General features: G+C 42.9%; 1 protein-coding gene across 2 annotated transcripts in view; it reads right to left on the bottom strand.

Annotated features, from left to right (window-relative positions):
- LOC124544731 overlaps nucleotides 1-18,743 on the bottom strand; it is a 151,767-nt gene that overhangs the window by 118,001 nt on the left and 15,023 nt on the right. For both annotated transcript variants that reach the window (XM_047123382.1, XM_047123383.1), the window contains exons 5-6: nucleotides 15,131-15,254; nucleotides 615-821 (exon numbers count right to left, since the gene is read on the bottom strand). In XM_047123382.1, the coding sequence (XP_046979338.1) occupies nucleotides 615-821; nucleotides 15,131-15,254 (331 nt within the window). The remainder of the gene's footprint in view (nucleotides 1-614; nucleotides 822-15,130; nucleotides 15,255-18,743) is intronic.

Below are 18,743 nucleotides of genomic sequence, written 5' to 3'. Positions count from 1 at the left end.
TTTTTCCTCTGCACAATGGCACCTACCAGAAGAACAATGCAATGTGGCACACAGCCGGAATGTAGGTGTGTGAGGTTTGAGGAACAGCAGGACAGGTTTACTATACACTCCCCAGATTTAAACCCATTCAAGCATCTCAATTGGCAGTCACTCTATGCATCCTCAACCAAGAAAACCAGCACACCTGGCCATGGGACTGTAGCACATGGCTTCACATCCCTGTCAGTACCTTCCAAAACTTCACTGACACTCTTCCTACACTCCTTGCAGCTGTCCACACTGCAAAAGTTGATTATTCAGGCTTCCAACGGGTGCTCACAATGTGACTGGACAGGATATATCATCAATATTGGAACTGCATCTCATGATGGATTTCACAAAATTCAGAAATACAGCAGAAGTTTGAACAGTAATGTTTTCTGGTTATTAACTGTTCATATGAGGAACTTTTTTCCCTGAGGTGTGGAACTGCTTGTACCCACTATTATCATTTGTTTTCATTAAGGAACTACCTTACCTGTTATACAGCTTAAAATATACAAAAATACATTTTCGAAATTCATACTAATAAAACACATGGTACCTTACAGGAAAATTCTCAAAATTCAGCGTACCTGAGAACAATGCGAAAGCGATTACCACGCAAATCACCAAGTCGTAGTGGCCGCTGATGAAAACTGTAATTACCCATCTCAACACCTCGCAGGCTTCGACTAACATTCACCAATCGTTGAGGTTCCACTTTCCAAACACACATCAGTTGACTTGTTTTGGCACGGCGATCCTTCATTCCTGCATATGTTATCAAATTTGGTTTCACTCTGAAATTATGTAGAAGTAAACAATTAGTTCAATCCAAAGAAGCAGCACGCACACACACACACACACACACACACACACACACACACACACACACAAATCACATCATCTTATCTTATCATGCAGTGAGAATCTAGCAACGTCCCCACATTCAATGAATGCTAAACATAATTCTTCTTGCTATTAAAAGGAAACAATCTCGCCAAGTAACTAAGATAAGTAACAGTTCATTCCCCATGATTCTCTCCAATTATTTTCATTACCAATTAAAAAGGAAAACAAAGAGGTAAGAGAAACTAAGAGTTATGTAACATGAACTACACTTGCCCAACCACATATCGTCGTCTTCATCCCACAACAACGAATGTTCATTATATCAGTTTTGAGAAACATGGGAAAACGTTTCGTAGTCTTAAAAATCAAGTATGCCAACTTAAGAACTTGATTTGCACCTGATTTATTGTTACCACATTTACAAATGACACTGTGCATTCATTGTTGTGGAAATGTCAAGACATACTGAATTTTTGCATACATACTAAAAGTAAACAGACATATCGAATGCTACTCCAATTTCACTGCTTCAAAATGAAGAAGAGAAACTCCCAACCAAAGACTGAATCAATAAACAGTGAACAATGTAATGCAAAGAAATCTACCATCTGCATCACAATCCTCGTCGACATCAGGTTCAGGCTACGCATTACGCAGTCTCATTGTTTAACAAACTGTGGTCATATTAATTTCCATTCCCCACATAATCATTGCTTCCCACACATAACAAGCAATTCTTAAGTTTTGCTGCTGATGCCAAAATTGTGTGTGTACACCCTGGGACTGATATTTACTGAAAGTTGTTACTTCACGACATGGCCTTTCCCATTCTGTCTTATGAAAACTCAAGGAGGTTACTTATGCCATAGTGCAGCAGGCAAACATTCTGCACTGGAATTCATTGGATGTCCTCCTGATCACTGCACGGTACAGCACAGGCAGTATGACAAGGATTCCTTCTGCAACTTCCAATGATTTGTGCCTATCCTACTGAGTAGTACACTGATACATACATACATACATCCTTTTCTACTCTATCTGAAATGAATAGTCAATCTTCCTTTTTGAGTGACCTGTTTCATAAAATGTGTGCCAAATTGACTAAATCTGGATAGTTCTTGCACAGAACAATACACAAATGTAGAGTTGTTACCCAGACCCATCTTTCAATCAAGGCTGTTCAGAGTTACTGATCATCATCAAGAACGAGAAGCAAGTAATTTGCATGCTCATTCTAAGCTACAATGTTGAAACACAGTTTGTATATAATGAACACATGTTTTAAATGCACAGCTGAGAAGTTATTACTCACATTGTTACATGTAAAGTAATTAAATAACGCTGAAATCTGCAAAATCACATGTTAGAAAATTTTGAAGAATATCCAATCAAGGTATGAAAACATTCATATGTTTGCACAATACACTGAGGGCTCTTATCCCTTTGACTTCTATGGATGTGCTCACTGCAGCCCATGGTGAGTGTGGCTTTGTCATTGCCTTATACTGCTAGCGTGAAAGACAATGTGTTCCAGCCACTACCTGCATACTATTTTAGCCACACTGTACAGCTTGCCTGTGTTGAATATTCCTGGAGTGCTGCGTGTGACAACTTTTGTCTGCTGCTGTGGGTTTCGACATGCTGATACAACATAAGTGCAGTTATTCTGACATGTTTTTGACTTTAAAGTTGCACCAAAATGAATTACTGCACAGAAAAAAACACGGGAGTGTCAATATTGTTTCATGACTAAAAATTACAAATTTCCTAAAATTTTAATAGGATTTCAGAAGCCTATTACAAAATCGGTGTGTTGCCTTTAAATTAGCCTCAGTAACTTTGTTGTTCTTTAATTACTCTTCCACAAAATCTGCTCTCCTTCATATATTTAAACTCTAATAACTCAAGAACATGATGAATCTAATCATTGTCAGTCATTGGGCACCACAGCAACAACATTTTAGCTCCATGTTTCTAGATTCCATTTCATGAGACTACTTCGATAATTTTATGAATGATTTGTTTCGTATACAACAGCGTACTGAATGTTCTGTCACAGGAGGACATACTGCCAAGTGATGCAACGAGAAGTGGTGTGATGAGGTTACTCTGTCCTACATACGCAGTGCAGCCGCGTTGCGCAACCTGTCAGAAATGTGCCTGAATGGACATTCTGGTCACTATGAATATTTAACCATCAGATTTTAAGAAAACTATTATGCAAGAAAATTTGATTCTTTCACATTTTACAGCCTGATATCTTCATTCGATAAAGAACAGGATTTCTTTTCGTTATTCATTACTGTGCTGAAATCACTCGAACCATTGCATGAAATTTTAAGAATTTAAGAACTTAAGAGTGAACTAAAAATATATATGGCACAAAAATTGTGATTTATTCATTTGTGATTAGACGGTCAGCCATCGCTGTGTACAAAACATAGTTAATATATCACAATTTTAATTAAAGGTGAGAGCAGAGCAACCTGTTCGCAAGATTTTGGGTTTTCTATCTATGGGAGGCTTGCGCACCGATCGCCCACTGCTTTTTCCATGCACAATGTGAACTGTGTAATTGTAACACCCACCTATTACAATATATCAAAACAAGGATTGTTCAAATAATAGCACACAAAGAAAGTAGTATTTTGCCGTATGATTAATACTGACAGTTTTTTTTTTTTTTTTTTTTTTTATCTACAGAGAGATGGAAGAGACTACAGTTTTTCATTGGAACAATGTACTACTTTTAACAGTAATTAATATTATCACCAGAAAAAAAAAAAATACTTTGGCACTATACACATTACTATTTATGATATTCTCTGTGAGTTACTTAGCTTTAATCAAAATCTATTAGATATTAAATCACAAGATTTAACTACCAAATAACTACTTTTTTAATTATTTCAGTTTCCATCAAGACTTTATTATAATCTTTAGAATGCTTTGTAGCTACACATAATGATATTGCCTGACAACTAATCCCTCCAGCAACATAACTGAACTGGTCTTTAGATGGAGGCATCTGATCCTCTACTTCAGTTTCTTGTATCATCTGATGTCAAGTACAATGTGCAACTGCCAGACATCTTAATGATTTCCTCCTCTGTACAACTGTAATGGTGCCATTTACTCAGTCAAAAATGAAGACAAAACAGCAACACAAATAAGATCACAGCAGCAAAGGCAAACAGACCAAACATGAGAAAGCTACTGAGCACTCAGGATGGAAATGCAGCTACTTCGGCACTACCAGACCGCTATGGGCCTTGCGAATTAATGCCTCCAGAACACACAGAGCCCTGAGCATCCAACTGTCTTAACACATTGAGAGCAGACAGGAGGCAGCAAGTGGCCACACACAGTTTCATTCAGGGCACCTGTCAAGGATCAAAAGTACATGTAAATGCGTCCCGAGGACGTACCAGCATCACATGTCAACACATCCACAGCAATCAAGGATTTTCTCTCTCAGCAATCACTTCTTTCATCTCTGGCACGATACGTCCGAGTGGAAAAAGATGAACTGCACCATGGTTCGGAATCCCCCCCCCCCCCCCCCCCCAATAACTGGCTGGATAAATCTGTTTGAAAGTGTCTGACGAAGGAAAGAGAATACCACCTCCATAGGATCAAGACTGGTAAAGCACTGTGGTGTTTGAACTGATATATATTTTACCTTCTTACCTGATATAATGCCTCTCAAAACTTCCCAGAAAAGTTATTATACATGTCACTCAGCAATGTGAAGAACACTAATTATTGTTTTGTTAGTAGAGGTCCTAAAGAAATGATCAAATCTGACAGGCTATCTAGTATCATTTTCTCTATAGATTATGCATTAGGTACCATCCAGCTTGATCAAAGTCTCAGCTCCCATCGAAACATTTTTCTGTTCATTTACTGCATGAGAATTAGGTTGGTGAAGAATGTATTTATCAGGCAAAAAATGACAGACAAAGATCAGAGAAGGAGGAAGATCAACTCTTTTGAAACAGTTGTTGTGGCTCAGTGTAAAACTTAACAAAATCAGTGTACACTACTGGAAATGTGTCTGCACTAAGCCCAAATTTGTTAAGTGATTACACCTTGTGTTACCTTACCCACAAACAGCAAAGGTTCCTTATAGAATTTTGTGAAAATCACTGGTCCACACATGCTAATATCAAAGACCACTCCAATTAATGAAAAACTTGTGCCTGCTAAATTAAAAACAAATACTCAGCAATAGAGGATCATTACCCTCGGCACACACAGGGTGTAAATTAAAAACAAATACTCAGCGATGGAGGAACATAACCCTCGACACATACTGGGTGTATACCTGAGGGAAAGCAAGTTTTGGAAAGACCTTTGATGCAAGCAACATGTGCACTGCATATTTTTACATTACAAAAGTAAAAACACGAATTCCACCAAATACAGCACAGCAGCTTCCAGAGCACTGAAATATGGATGGCAATGCGCTTTCATAAGCCAGTCACAACTCATGTCGTGTGATGTTGCCAGCCAGTGGCAGGACACATTCAGAGCACAGGAGGAGTGATGTAGTCAGCCAACAGTAACATTAAAGTACTGTGAACAAACAATTAGGAAAAGTCAACACAGTAAATTAAGGCTCATACAGTATAGTTAAAAGAAAAACTAAGCTTTCACATTTAATATTTGCAATCAAAGATTTGTTGCTTTTTTCCGAGAGAGTGGTTAGGCAGGATCCTAAGAGCACAGCTTAAATTGCAGCAGCTGAATATTGTGAGTAACTGTATTTACTTGAATCTAAGTTGCACTTTATTTCTGGCTTTTGTAATCCAAAAGAACCACCTGCAACTTGGAATCGAGTGCAAAGTAAGCGCAAGTTCTGAAAAATGTTGGTAGGTGACGCCACAACTAACTTCTGCCATCGAATATATGTAGCGCTACACAGGCATGCTTTGCAGGCACAAAGATAAATACTGGCACCCAAAACCTCTGTGTGTGGAAAAAAACTACTGCATTTCATACATTGCCACATGAAGTAAACAGAAATTCTGCATTGTTCATCTTCAAATGTAGTAGCCTTCCAAATATTCGTAGCAACAAAATAAATTTCTTTACACAAAAATACCAATGATGCAAAAGGCTTTAGGATTGTTGCACGAGCTGATACGTTGGGGCTCATTAAGATTTCACATAGCGGCACCTAGGGAATTGTGGAATTTTGTGAAGTGCTTGTTGGTGTTAGTGAACCACAATGAAGCTGTAGTAGCCACCAGAAAGATCGCGGGAGGCGCACGTTGGCACGGCGCGTCACGGACGGTAGTTGCCGCAAGTAGAGTCCCGTCCACCAGAGGGCACGCGAGAATTCGGACGCGACCTCTGCAGGCATGACAACAACAACAACAACAACAACAACAACTCCAGCAGCACGGGCCGTGCCCAGCCAGTTAACATCGGGCATGCCTAGGACACAGTCCCGGTCTACGCTGAGTGAAGTGCGACGTAAACGTGAACTGTGTTATTACACAATTGACGACGAGTAGGGTCGTTCTTTCGCGTGTTGCGTCGTCGTTCCGGTTTCGCTGCTTCTCCACGGCATGGAGGATTTGGTGCGAGTTTTGGTTGCGTAGCAGACGGAACTCATGGCCACTATGAAACAAGTGCTTCCGGTGTTGCTCTCCACGCCGTCTGCTCCGGCGCCGTTCCCTCCTCCCTTTCCCCCGTATGACCAGACAGCGGAGGATTGGGACGCATATGAACATCGCCTTCGGCAGCATTTCCAGGCGTTTCATGTTGCCGATGCGGAGGTATGTCGTGCTCTCTTCTTGTCTTGGATATCTCCCTCGCTGTATCAAGTTTTGCGGCAGCTAGCGCCGTTGCAGGAACCCTCGTCCTTGTCTTTTGACGCATTGTGTTCACTGCTGTCTTCATATTATCGCCGCCGCACGCATGTTGTGGCGGCTAGGGTCGAGTTCTATCAATGCAAGAAACAGCCCCATCAGTCTTACCGGGCGTGGGCCGCTACCCTGAACGGTCTTAGTCGCAAGTGTCATTTTGTCACGGAGCAGTCACGAGAGTCGTACGCCCACGTTATGGTACGCGACGTCATTGTTCGTTCGGCCCCTGATAGGGAGGTCCGACAACGGGCCCTGGAGTTAGAAAACCCTTCCCTCGAGGAAGTCCTGTCCATTGCTTAATCATATGAAGTCTCTCACGCAGCAGGTCAACAGCTGGAAGCGTGGTGCGACGTCGCGGAGGTTCAGGGTGGCGCGGCCGCGTCCACTGTGTCAGGGGTGGACGACGTGCGAGCGGTACAATCCGGCCGTTACGGCCACTCCCGCACGGCGTGTAAACAGAATTCCGGCCACCGGCCGCTGTTGCTGTCCTGTGCGTCGTGCTATATACATCATGATCGGTCAGAGTGCCCCCAGCGTTGGGCCGTTTGTCGCAAATGTAATAGAAAAGGTCACATTGCTAAAGTTTGCCGCTCAGCCTCAAAAGAATCGAAGGAAGCAGGTACAGAGGACATGGACGTTGACATTCAGGAAGTTTCATCGGGCCAGGCTCCCGACGCATCGGCACGCAAACTCTTTATCGAGGTGTTGGTTCGGTCACGCCGGTTACAACTGCAAGTCGATACGGGCGCGGCAGTTTCGTTGTTGAATGCACAAACTTATTCCGACCTTGGATCGCCCCCGTTGGCGCCAACTTACTGGCGTCTACGCGGTTATGGTAAACAGTTCATTCCCCTACTGGGTCAATTCACTACCGACGTGACTTACAAATCAGTCACTCGGCCTATTACTTTTATTGTTGTCAGTGATGCGAGCTCAGCTAACCTTTTTGGCCTGGATGCCTTTCAAGCTTTCGGTTTTTCTATCGCTGACACCATACAGTTGGTCTCTGAAGACGTTCCCTATCAATCATTGGAATCTTTGATCTCCGACTTTCCAGATATTTTTGAGGAGGGCCTGGGGCGTGTATCAGATTTTGAACCTCACTTAACATTGAAGGCGTCGGCTCGCCCGCGTTTTCTACGCGCGAGGCAGATCCCCTTGGCTCTCCGCCCTCAGGTAAAAGCAGAGCTAGACCGGCTGACAGCCCTAGGGGTCGTTCTTCCCATTTCTTCCAGTGAGTGGGCTTCGCCCCTCGTTGTTGTAAGGAAGCCCTCGGGAAAATTACGTCTTTGTGGTGATTTCAAGGCCACCATTAATTCCCAATTGGTGGTGGACACCTATCCTTTGCCTCGTGCTGATGAATTGTTCTCCTCCGTGGCGGGCGGCCAATATTTTTTGAAAATCGATCTGTCGGAGGCTTATCATCAGATACCACTTGATGAGGACTCCAAACGGTTGGCGGTCGTCAACACCCCGTTTGGCCTTTACCAATACCAGCGGTTGACCTTTGGAATATCCAGTGTCCCGGCGATATTCCCGCGTTATCTTGAGCATGTCACGTCCACAATTCCTCATTGTATTAATTACCTGGATGACATAATTGTCACAGGCCGCAGCACGAAGGAACACTTGCACAACCTTCGCACCCTCTTTCTCAAATTCAGGTCTGTGGGCTTGTGTTGCAACCTGCATAAGTCAACCTTCTTTCAACCATCCATTGAGTATGTGGGCTACACCATCTCTCGGCATGGTATCCAGCCACTAGGCAGTTTGGTCCAAGGTATCATCAACCTTCCTCGGCCCGCTTCGCTGATAAGCTTTTTTTAGGCAAGATAGCCTATTACCACCGGTTCATTCCCAGGGCTTCCACTATAGCCCACTCCCTGTACTGCCTTCTGCACAAGGGTGTTCCTTTTGATTGGTCGCCTGCATGCGAGCGAGCGTTCACCTCGTTGAAGAGCCTCCTCACGTCAGCCCCTTGTTTGGCTACTTTTGATTCCCATAAGCCGTTGGTCCTGGCTACAGATGCTTCGCAGTATGGGGTGGGGGCGGTCCTGGCCCATCGCAACGCAGATGGTTCCGAGCAACCACTGGCGTTTGCATCTAAAACGCTTAGTCCCGCGCAGGCCCATTACTCCCAGGTGGAAAAAGATGCTTTGGCCATTGTCTACGCTGTTACCAAGTTTCACCCTTTCTTGTATGGCACGAAGTTTCAGTTAATCGCTGACCATAAGCCGTTAATATCGTTATTTGGCCCCGCCTCTCAGATTCTGGATAGGGCGGCCCACAGACTACAGCGCTGGGCCTTGTTCCTCTCTAAGTACCATTATGACATTCATTTTCGCCCTACAGGACAGCATGCCAACGCCGACGCTCTTTCCCGTCTTCCGGTGGGCCCGGATCCTACGTTCGATCGAGAGGAGATTATATGTTTTCATTTGGATGAGGCATCCCACCAAGCGGTTGATGGCTTCCCGATCACTAGTTCTCGAGTCGCCAGGGAATCGGCAGCTGACCCGGTTCTCCGGCAAGTTGTTCGCCTCATTCAGCAGGGGTGGTCATCCCGCCCTCCGGGCCGGGCCTCGGACACTCTTCGTAATTATTTTCTTCTACGGGACCGCCTCTCGGTCTTGGAAGGCGTTCTCCTTCTGGCTACCGATGATACAGCTCCTCGCGTGGTTGTTCCGGCAAGTTTACGACGGGAGGTCCTCACATTATTACATGTGGGACACTGGGGTGTTTCCCTTACTAAAACCTTGGCTCGCAGACATGTGTACTGGCCCGGTATTGACAGAGAAATTGAGCACTTGGTGGCCGCCTGTTCCCAGTGTGCGAGCCAACAAGCATCTCCCAGGGCAGCGTTCTCTTCATGGCCGCCGGCAACCCAAGCATGGGAACGTGTTCACATCAACTTTGCGGGCCCGTTTCTCAACGGTTTTTGGCACATTGTCATTGATGCTTATTCCCGATTCCCATATGTGGTTCGCTGCTCCTCAACCACTTCAGTAGTTGCAATCCAGGCACTAGCAAAAATCTTTTCTGTGGAAGGTCCGCCAATCACCCTGGTCTCAGACAATGGACCGCAGTTTATTTCGCAGACCTTCCAGGATTTTTGTGGGCGCTTCGGTATTCGGCACGTTTGCTCTCCCCCCTTCCATCCACAATCGAATGGGGAAGCCGAGCGCATGGTGCGAACATTTAAGACGCAGATGAAAAAGTATGTGCACGAATTTCCTGCGGAGGAAGCATTGACGTTTTTCTTGACGGCATACCGGACCACACCAATGGGAGAACGCAGCCCCGCAGAGCTCCTCCATGGGCGTCAACCTAGGACTCTGCTGCACCTCCTCCGGCCTGGTCCTCGCCAGTCTTCACAAAACAGAGTACCTGGCTTTCCACTGGGTATGTCGGTCTGGGCCCGTGGGTTTGGTCGCAATCCACGTTGGATCCCAGCGGTGGTCCTGCGCCGAAATGGCCGCCGGCTCTATACCCTGCAGGCGGGGGCCCGGGTGGTACGTCGTCACCAAAATCAGCTACGTCCACGTTCGGGCACCCACCCTCCGCCCTCTAGGACACCGGCTTCCCCATTGCCAGCACCTGTATTGGTTTCACAGGGGACGTTGCCTCCTCTCCCCGCTGTGCCTCTGCCGCACTGCGATGGTTCTCAGCCTTGGCAGCCTCCAGTAGCTCCAGCACTGGCGTTGCCATCGTTCGAGATGCCCCAGTGAGAGCCGCCTCCCTAGCAGGCCCGGTTTCTCAGGAGGTTGGTTCACCTGTGGTCGTCCCTTCCCCTTCGTCCCCGCCACTGGGTCTTGCCCATCCCGGGGTGGAACAGGGTCCGGAGTTCAACAGCTTGTCGCCCGTTCTGTCCCGGGCTCCAGTTGTGGGACGACGGGGGCCTCTTCGTGTGGGTCACTTCCAGCCGTATTCGAAGGTTCTGGCTCGAGGGTTGGCAGATCCCCTCGACTCTGGCCATCCAATGGATGTGGAGGACATCGCTCCTGCCCGACGCTCCACCTTCTGACGCAGTGGATCACAGTGGCTTCACCCCCCGAAGGAGGAGGAGTGTAGTAGCCACCAGAAAGATCGCGGGAGGTGCACGTTGGCACGGCGCGTCACGGACGGTAGTTGCCGCAAGTAGAGTCCTGTCCACCAGAGGGCATGCGAGAATTCGGGCGCGACCTCTGCCGGCATGACAACAACAACAACAACAACAACAACTCCGGCAGCACGGGCCGTGCCCAGTCAGTTAACATCGGGCATGCCTAGGACACAGTCCCGGTCTACGCTGAGTGAAGTGCGACGTAAACGTGAACTGTGTTATTACAGAAGGCTTTCATTACAGTGCCAAATTCAAAAGGGGAGTTATTTCTTTTGCAGAACAAAGTTCTAATCGTACTGCAGGTCCGCGATACAGGATTGATGACAGCAACGTCAGGCGATAGCGACTCCAGAGAGACAAATTATTTGATGTTCAAGTAGCTGGAAAGCATTTAGTGGGCCAAAGTGTGGCTGGTATCATGCACTAGAAGTGATTTTAAATGAATTTGTTAAGGAACAATGTCAGAAATTCCTGCCTGTGAACGCCAAAATTTTAAAAAATTAAGGAATATGAAATTGCAAGAGAGCAAAAAATTGAAAATTTTAAAGCTAGTTGCAGCTGGACTGATCTGTTTATGAAGCGCTGAGGTTTTTCACTTCAGAGGCGAACTTCAATTGCACAGAAGCTGCAGAAAAATTAAGAAGAAAGACTTGTGGAATTTCAGCGCTTCATAATTAGGCGGCACACAGAAAAGCAACACCTTCTAGGTCAGATGCTGACCAAACTCCCGTATATTTTGACATGCCATCAAATTATAAGGCTGACACCAAAGGAAAGAAAGACATCTACATCTACATGATTACTCTGCAATTCACATTTAAGTGCTTGGCAGAGGGTTCATCGAACCACAATCATACTATCTCTCTACCAGTCCACTCCCGAACAGTGCGCAGGAAAAACAAACACCTAAACCTTTCTGTTCGAGCTCTGATTTCTCTTATTTTATTTTGATGATCATTCCTACCTATGTAGGTTGGGCTCAACAAAATATTTTCGCATTCAGAAGAGAAAGTTGGTGGCTGAAATTTCGTAAATAGATCTCGCCGCGACGAAAAATGTCTTTGCTTTAATGACTTCCATCCCAACTCGCGTATCATATCTGCCACACTCTCTCCCCTATTACGTGATAATAAAAAACGAGCTGCCCTTTTTTGCACCCTTTCGATGTCCTCCGTCAATCCCACCTGGTAAGGATCCCACACCGCGCAGCAATATTCTAACAGAGGACGAACGAGTGTAGTGTAAGCTGTCTCTTTAGTGGACTTGTTGCATCTTCTAAGTGTTCTGCCAAAGAAACGCAACCTCTGGCTCGCCTTCCCCATGATATGATCTACGTGGTCTTTCCAACTGAAGTTATTCGTAATTTTAACACCCAGGTACTTAGTGCGTTCTTACATCAGGGGGTGAAAAACAGCAGATGTCCGCCATGCTTGCTTGCACAGCAGATAGACATAAATTACCCCCCTTCATAGTTTTCAAGCAAAAGACTTTACCGAAATCGGATGTGTTTCAAAAAACTGTAATTGCATGAGCAAATGAAACTGGGGGGTTTTCGGAGGACATGGTGCTGGAATGGATTAGGTGTGTGTGGAATCATCGTCCTGGCACAATGCTTGGTTTACACAGTCTGTTGGTATTTGATGCGTATGCAGGCCATACAAGACCTGCAGTAAAACGAAAATTAGAGGAAAGCAAAACTGACTTGGCAGTAATTCCAGGTGGTATGACATCAATTCTGCAACCATTTAACTTCTGTTTGAGTAAACCATTTAAGGACAAGCTTAAACGCATGTACACAGACTGGCTTTTGAAAAGCGACAGACAACTGATACCAAAAGGACATGTAAAATGTGCAAGTTTGTCGCAAGTGTGCCAATGGATTTATGATGCATGGAAGTGTGTTCCAAATCAGACTTTGCAACAAGCATTTTAAAAATGTTCAATATCCAATGCACTAGATGGTATGGAGGACAATGCTCTGTATGAAGACATGAGCAACAAAGAATTGAGTGACAGTGATTCAGAAACATAACTGATATTTTAAACATTTCGTATAAGATGTATTACAAACATAATAAAATTTTATTTTAAATTTCAGCATTTAATTTCTAAGTAATTTTCATTCTTATTCTATAAGTGTTGCTACTCTGCACTGCACAGGATAGAAAAGCGTGGAGAGCTGCATCAAGCCAGTCTACGGACTGAAGACAACACATTCTTCATTTGAAGTCATCACTAAAAATCCACTACGAAAATCCGACTGGCAAGACTGTTTGGGATGTATGTCAATATGGCCAACTCTACGTTCTGAATTTTTTCCTACCTGTGACAAGAGATGGTTGCTAATAGGAACTTCTATGAATCTTAAATCACATGCAGTATTCTCTTCACCATAAGAATAATACGAATGTAAACATTATGCCATGTATTCTTTCATGTTTGCTGTATCTCATTTAAATCCTGTCTGCCTAATAAACTACGAAACTGGAGTGAGACAACAGCAAACGCGGAAGAACAAACATATCATGTCATGTTTATATTCGTATTATTCTTATGCTGAATACTGATACAGTCAGAAATGAAGCACGGCAACTGACTAGATTTTTAAATCTAAGATTTCTGTGAAGAATGTAATGTACTAAAGAGGCGTCTGCAAAGATTTTCAAATGGAGAAAAATTTTCGCTCGTTCAGAACATCTTCTATCACATGCAGTCTGTTTTTGGTTCTTGTTGATCATTATCAAAGAAAGCAGCAGTGGAAGTAACAACAAACAGCAGTCTCTTGCCATTGTTTCATTAATGAGACAGCTCCTCTCTTATTTTTTATTGTAAGTGGAGGTAGCGTGCATAAAAGCAAGCCACGCCGCGAGCGGCAACAGGTCGTAAAACACTCATTATCCGAATGCGACAAACAATGCATGACACAGTACAATAATCCATTTTCAGCTTTGAGTGACGTAAACACCTATAACAAAGAGCGACACTTATCAGATCAAAACAAACTAAGCAATCAATTCAAACCAGACGAAGCACGTGACAAAGGAAGGGTACCCATACAAATACGGATGGAGTGCCTGACGCGTAGCAACGGCTACCTGGTAAAAATTAACTGCTAAGCTTATCACTCGAACCAAACTACTGTAGCTGTATCTTCATCCATTCGACCTAAATTGTGTCTCATGTTACAACGGACCAACTTTGTTTTGATTTGGAGGTGCAGTCTAAAACTTTTCTCTCCCTTGAATTTCGAGTCTCAAATTTCAGGTGCAGATTAGATTTGAGTCCAGCTTAGATTCGAGTAAATAAAGTATAAGCAAGCACTGATTTCTTTGAATAAAAGGTGTCTTGTGTCAAAAGTAGATCACAAGGAAAATCAGATGAGAGTTGCTTAGAACTACAAATTGGAGTGGTGATTAGGTGATTCCAGGAAAGTATATTAACTCTGAACGATAGGTCCCACAATAGTCAAGATTATAATACAATAAATGATTATTATGTTTGGTTTGTGGGGCACTCAACTGCGCGGTAGTCAGTGCCCGTACAAAGTTCGACTTTTGACACAGTCCAATTTGTTTCACAATCCAGTCAAGCCACTGTCACGAATGATGATGATGATGATGATGATGATAACACAAACACCCAGTCCCCGGGCAGGGAAAATCCCCAACCCCGTCAGGAATTGAAACCAGGACCCTGTAATCCAGAGGCAGCAACACTAGCCACTAGATAATACAAGAAACATGGAATGATGTAGAAGAAGAAGTTTTAAGTAATTTTATAACTGTGAGATGAGGGAATAAAAATATTCACATGAATAGCAGCAATACATTGAATTCTATTTTTTAAATTATAGTCACATACAATAGCAACACCTTACTAGGATCCTGAATTTACCTGTCATTCCTTCACTTATCTTCTGATTTGAATATTACAGGCAAATTCAATTACTTTCCTACTAACTTATAGATTTCTTGAGTACACGGGTATCACAAGGGTTATCTGATATGAAACCTGTAATGTCAAAACATTCTTATTTATCTCTGCCAGCATTTACTATAGGAGTGAGCAATCTTTCTTTAAATTTTAGCTGCAACATTGCTTCCCTTTCCCATTTGTGTTCTTAACAACATTCTGAAAAGTTTCATTTCTGTCAATTGGTAAATTAGCATTCTTCTTAGTTCACTTATTACTACAGACCTCCACCTATTTCTTTTTATAGCTTAAGAATTGGCTAAATTAAAATAGTTGTTCAAAACGATGCCCCACCAAAACTACAAACCTTAGTCTACTTGCAATGAGGTTAACAGTTTCCATGGTGTCCATATTTTCTTTGTGTAGAATAAAGTACACATACTCCCCACCTCTATCTGCTGGCCACGGCACAGAACGCCTCTCCTGCTTTCCTGTAAAAAAGTTAATTTCATTTCAGACATCAAGCAAATGCCAACAACACTGTTTATTAAAATTTAGTGGGAGATAAATCATTTTGTTAAGAAATGAGTAATCCAACTTCTCTGTGTCATATAAAACATATTCCTGGCAAAGATATATTGTGAAAGAAAAATGTTACATGTGATGAGTGTAAATGTTTACTTGCACGTTGTTAAAATATGCAAACAGGTGGTATCTATGACTAGGTAATTTTGTTTACGAGACACTATGCAGAGTTATGATTAAAAATCAGATAACAATGTTAGGTAACTGAGTATCATCATTTTCATATAAATTAAGCAATTTAAGCAACACACACCACGTGCTGGCATACTGAAGTCAGTGGTGACTTCAATCTACCCTCGTTATGCTGGAAAAATTACACGTTTAAAGCCGGCGGCAGGCATAAAACTTCATCCGAAATTGTACTGAATGCTTTCTCAGAAAATTATTTGGAACAATTAGTTCATGAGCCCACTCGAAGCGTAAATGGTTGCGAAAGCATACTTGACCTCTTAGCAACAAATAATCCTGGACAAATAGTGATTATTCTGAGGAATACAAGTTAGTGACCACAAGGCAGTTGCTGCTAGGCTGAATACCGTAACACCTCAAACCATCACCATCTTAACGCCTTTTAAAGAGAGAGTCTTCACTCCTTCCAATCTGATCATGTAAGAGCAGAAAAGTTGTGGAACGTTTTCTAAGAGATAGTATCGACAGCAATTTAAAGATCTATACCACATAAATTAATAAGTGATGGTACTGATCCCCCATGGTACACAAAACCAGTCAGATCACTGTTGCAGAAGCAACGAAAAAAAGCATGCCAAATTTAAAAGAATGCAAAATCCCCAAGATTGGCAAAGTTTTATAGAAGTTTGATATTAGCATCCACATCAATGCAAGATGCTTTTAATAATTTCCACAATGAAATTCTGTCTCGAAATCTGGCAGAAAACCCAAAGAGAGTCTGGTCATACAAAAAGCACACCAGCGGCAAGACGCAATCAATACCTTCAACTGAGCGATAACAACGGTGAAGTCACTGATGACAGTGCCACCAAGGCAGAGTTATTAAACACGGTTTTCCGAAACTCCTTCACCAAAGAAGACCATGTAAATATTCTTGAATTCCAATCAAGAACAACTGCCAAGATGACAAACAGAAGTAGATACCCTTGGTATAACAAAGTAGCTTAAATCACTTAATAAAGGCAACGCCTCCGGTCCAGATTGTATACCAGTCAGGTTCCTCTCAGAGTATGCTGATACAATACAATAACTCCATATTTAGCAATTATATACAACCACTCGCTCACAGAAAGATACGTACCTAAAGGCTGGAAAATTGCTCAAGTCGCACCAATACCCAAAAAGGGAAGTAGGAATAATCTGCTGAATTACAGGCCTATATCACTAACATCGATTTGCAGTAGGGTTTTGGAACATATACTGTATTCGAACATTATGAAGTACCTCGAGGAAAACAATTTATTGACACACAGTATGCACAGTTTCAGAAAATATCGATCTTGTGAAACACAACTAGCTCCTTATACTCATCAAGTAATAAGTGCCATCAACAGGGGATGTCAAATTGATTTCATATTTTTATATTTCCAGAAGGCTTTCGACATCGTTCCTCACAAGCGTCTTCCAACCAAACTGTGTGCCTACGGAGCATAGCCTCAGTTATGCGACTGGATTCGTGATTTCCTGTCAGAAAGGTCACAGTTCGTAGTAATAGACGGAAAGTCATTGAGTAAAACAGAAGTAATATCCAACTTTCCCCAAGGAAGTGTTATAGGCGCTCTATTGTTCCTATATTAATGACATAGGAGACAATCTGAATAGCCGTCTTTGACTGTTTGCAGATGATGCTGTCATTTACTGCCTTGTTAAGTCATCTGAGGATCAAAACGACTTGCAAAATGATTTAGATGAGATATCTGTATGATGCGAAAACTGGCAATTGACCCTGAATAAAGAAAAGTGTGAAGTTATTCACATGAGTACTAAAAGAAATAAGCTAAATTTCGATTACACCGTAAGTCACACAATTCTGAAGGCTGTCAATTCAGCTAAATACGTAGGGATTACAATTAGAAATAACCTAAATCGGAACGATCACATAGATAATATTGTGGGTAGAGCAAACCAAAGACTGCGATTTATTTGCAGAACACTTAGGTCTACTAAACACAGGTCTACTAAAGAGACTGCTTACACCGTGCTTGTCCACCCTATTCTGGAGTATTGCTGTGCGATGTGGGATCAACATCAGGTGGGACTGACGAATGGCATCAAAAAATTACAAAGAAGGGCAGCGCGTTTTGTATTATTGCGAAATAGGGCAGATAGTGTCACAGACATGATACGTGAATTGGAGTGGCAATCATTAAAACAAAGGCGTTTTTCGTTGCAATGGGATCTTCTCATGAAATTTCAATCACCAGTTTTCTCCTCTTATTGCGAAAACATTCTGTTGCCACCCACCTACATAGGGAGAAATGATAATCACGATAAAATAAGAGAAATCAGGGCTTGCACAGAAAAACTTAAGTGCCCATTTTTCCCGCGTGCCGTTCGAGAGTGGAACGGTAGAGAGACAGCTTGAAGGTGGTTCACTGAACCCTCTGCCAGGCACCTTATTGTAAATAGCAGAGTAATCACGTAGATGTAGATGCGTAACACAAGAATCAGCTTAATTTTTCGAGGAACTCCTCAACAGAATAGAAGGAGTGCCCCATGAGGAAACTCTTCAGTTTTGAATCCTTGTGGTAGCTCACTGAAAATGGATGCAGCAGTATACTGCACACCTTTCTGCAGAACTGCAGAAGAGTCAAGGAAGTGCAATTCAATTGCAGATTTAATTTCCGCCTAGTATTAACTGAGTGAAAGCTGTTAATTCTTGGGAGTAAGCTGATATTAGGCCATTGTCAGAATACCCCGACAGGTGACCAGGGGTCAACAAGAGGTTCGTGAACTTACACCACTTACTGCCTGAACTGCCCGTTTCCGAGCCAAAAATATTTGATTTCGCATTAGTTTATTTTCTACAAGCCACAAACTTATGTCATGAACTGCGGTATTTGAAATAGTGCCAATGCTGCACACAACTTCCTTTATCAGGCTAGTGTTATCAGCAAACAGAAAAATTTTAGAATCACCTGAATACTTGAGGGCATATCATTTATATACAAGGGTCATTCAGTAAGTAATGCCCCACCTTTTTTCTCAAAACATATGTATTGTTAAGAGTCAGAATTTGGTGACAATATGCATCAACGTATTTTATCCATGTCCTATTTTTCTATGTAGTCTCCATCACATTCTATGGCCGTACACCAACATTGTGGAAGATCATGTATTCCCTGCTGGTAAATGCTCTTGTCCTGTAGGCATAGCCATGTTTTCACTGCATGACTGACAACTGTAGAGCCAATTGTCTAGTTGTG

This window comes from Schistocerca americana, chromosome 8, assembly GCF_021461395.2.
Source record: "Schistocerca americana isolate TAMUIC-IGC-003095 chromosome 8, iqSchAmer2.1, whole genome shotgun sequence".
Taxonomy (NCBI): Eukaryota; Metazoa; Arthropoda; class Insecta; order Orthoptera; family Acrididae; genus Schistocerca; species Schistocerca americana.
The sequence above is the reverse complement of the archived record's forward strand: the minus strand, read 5'-3'. Positions and strand labels throughout refer to the sequence as shown.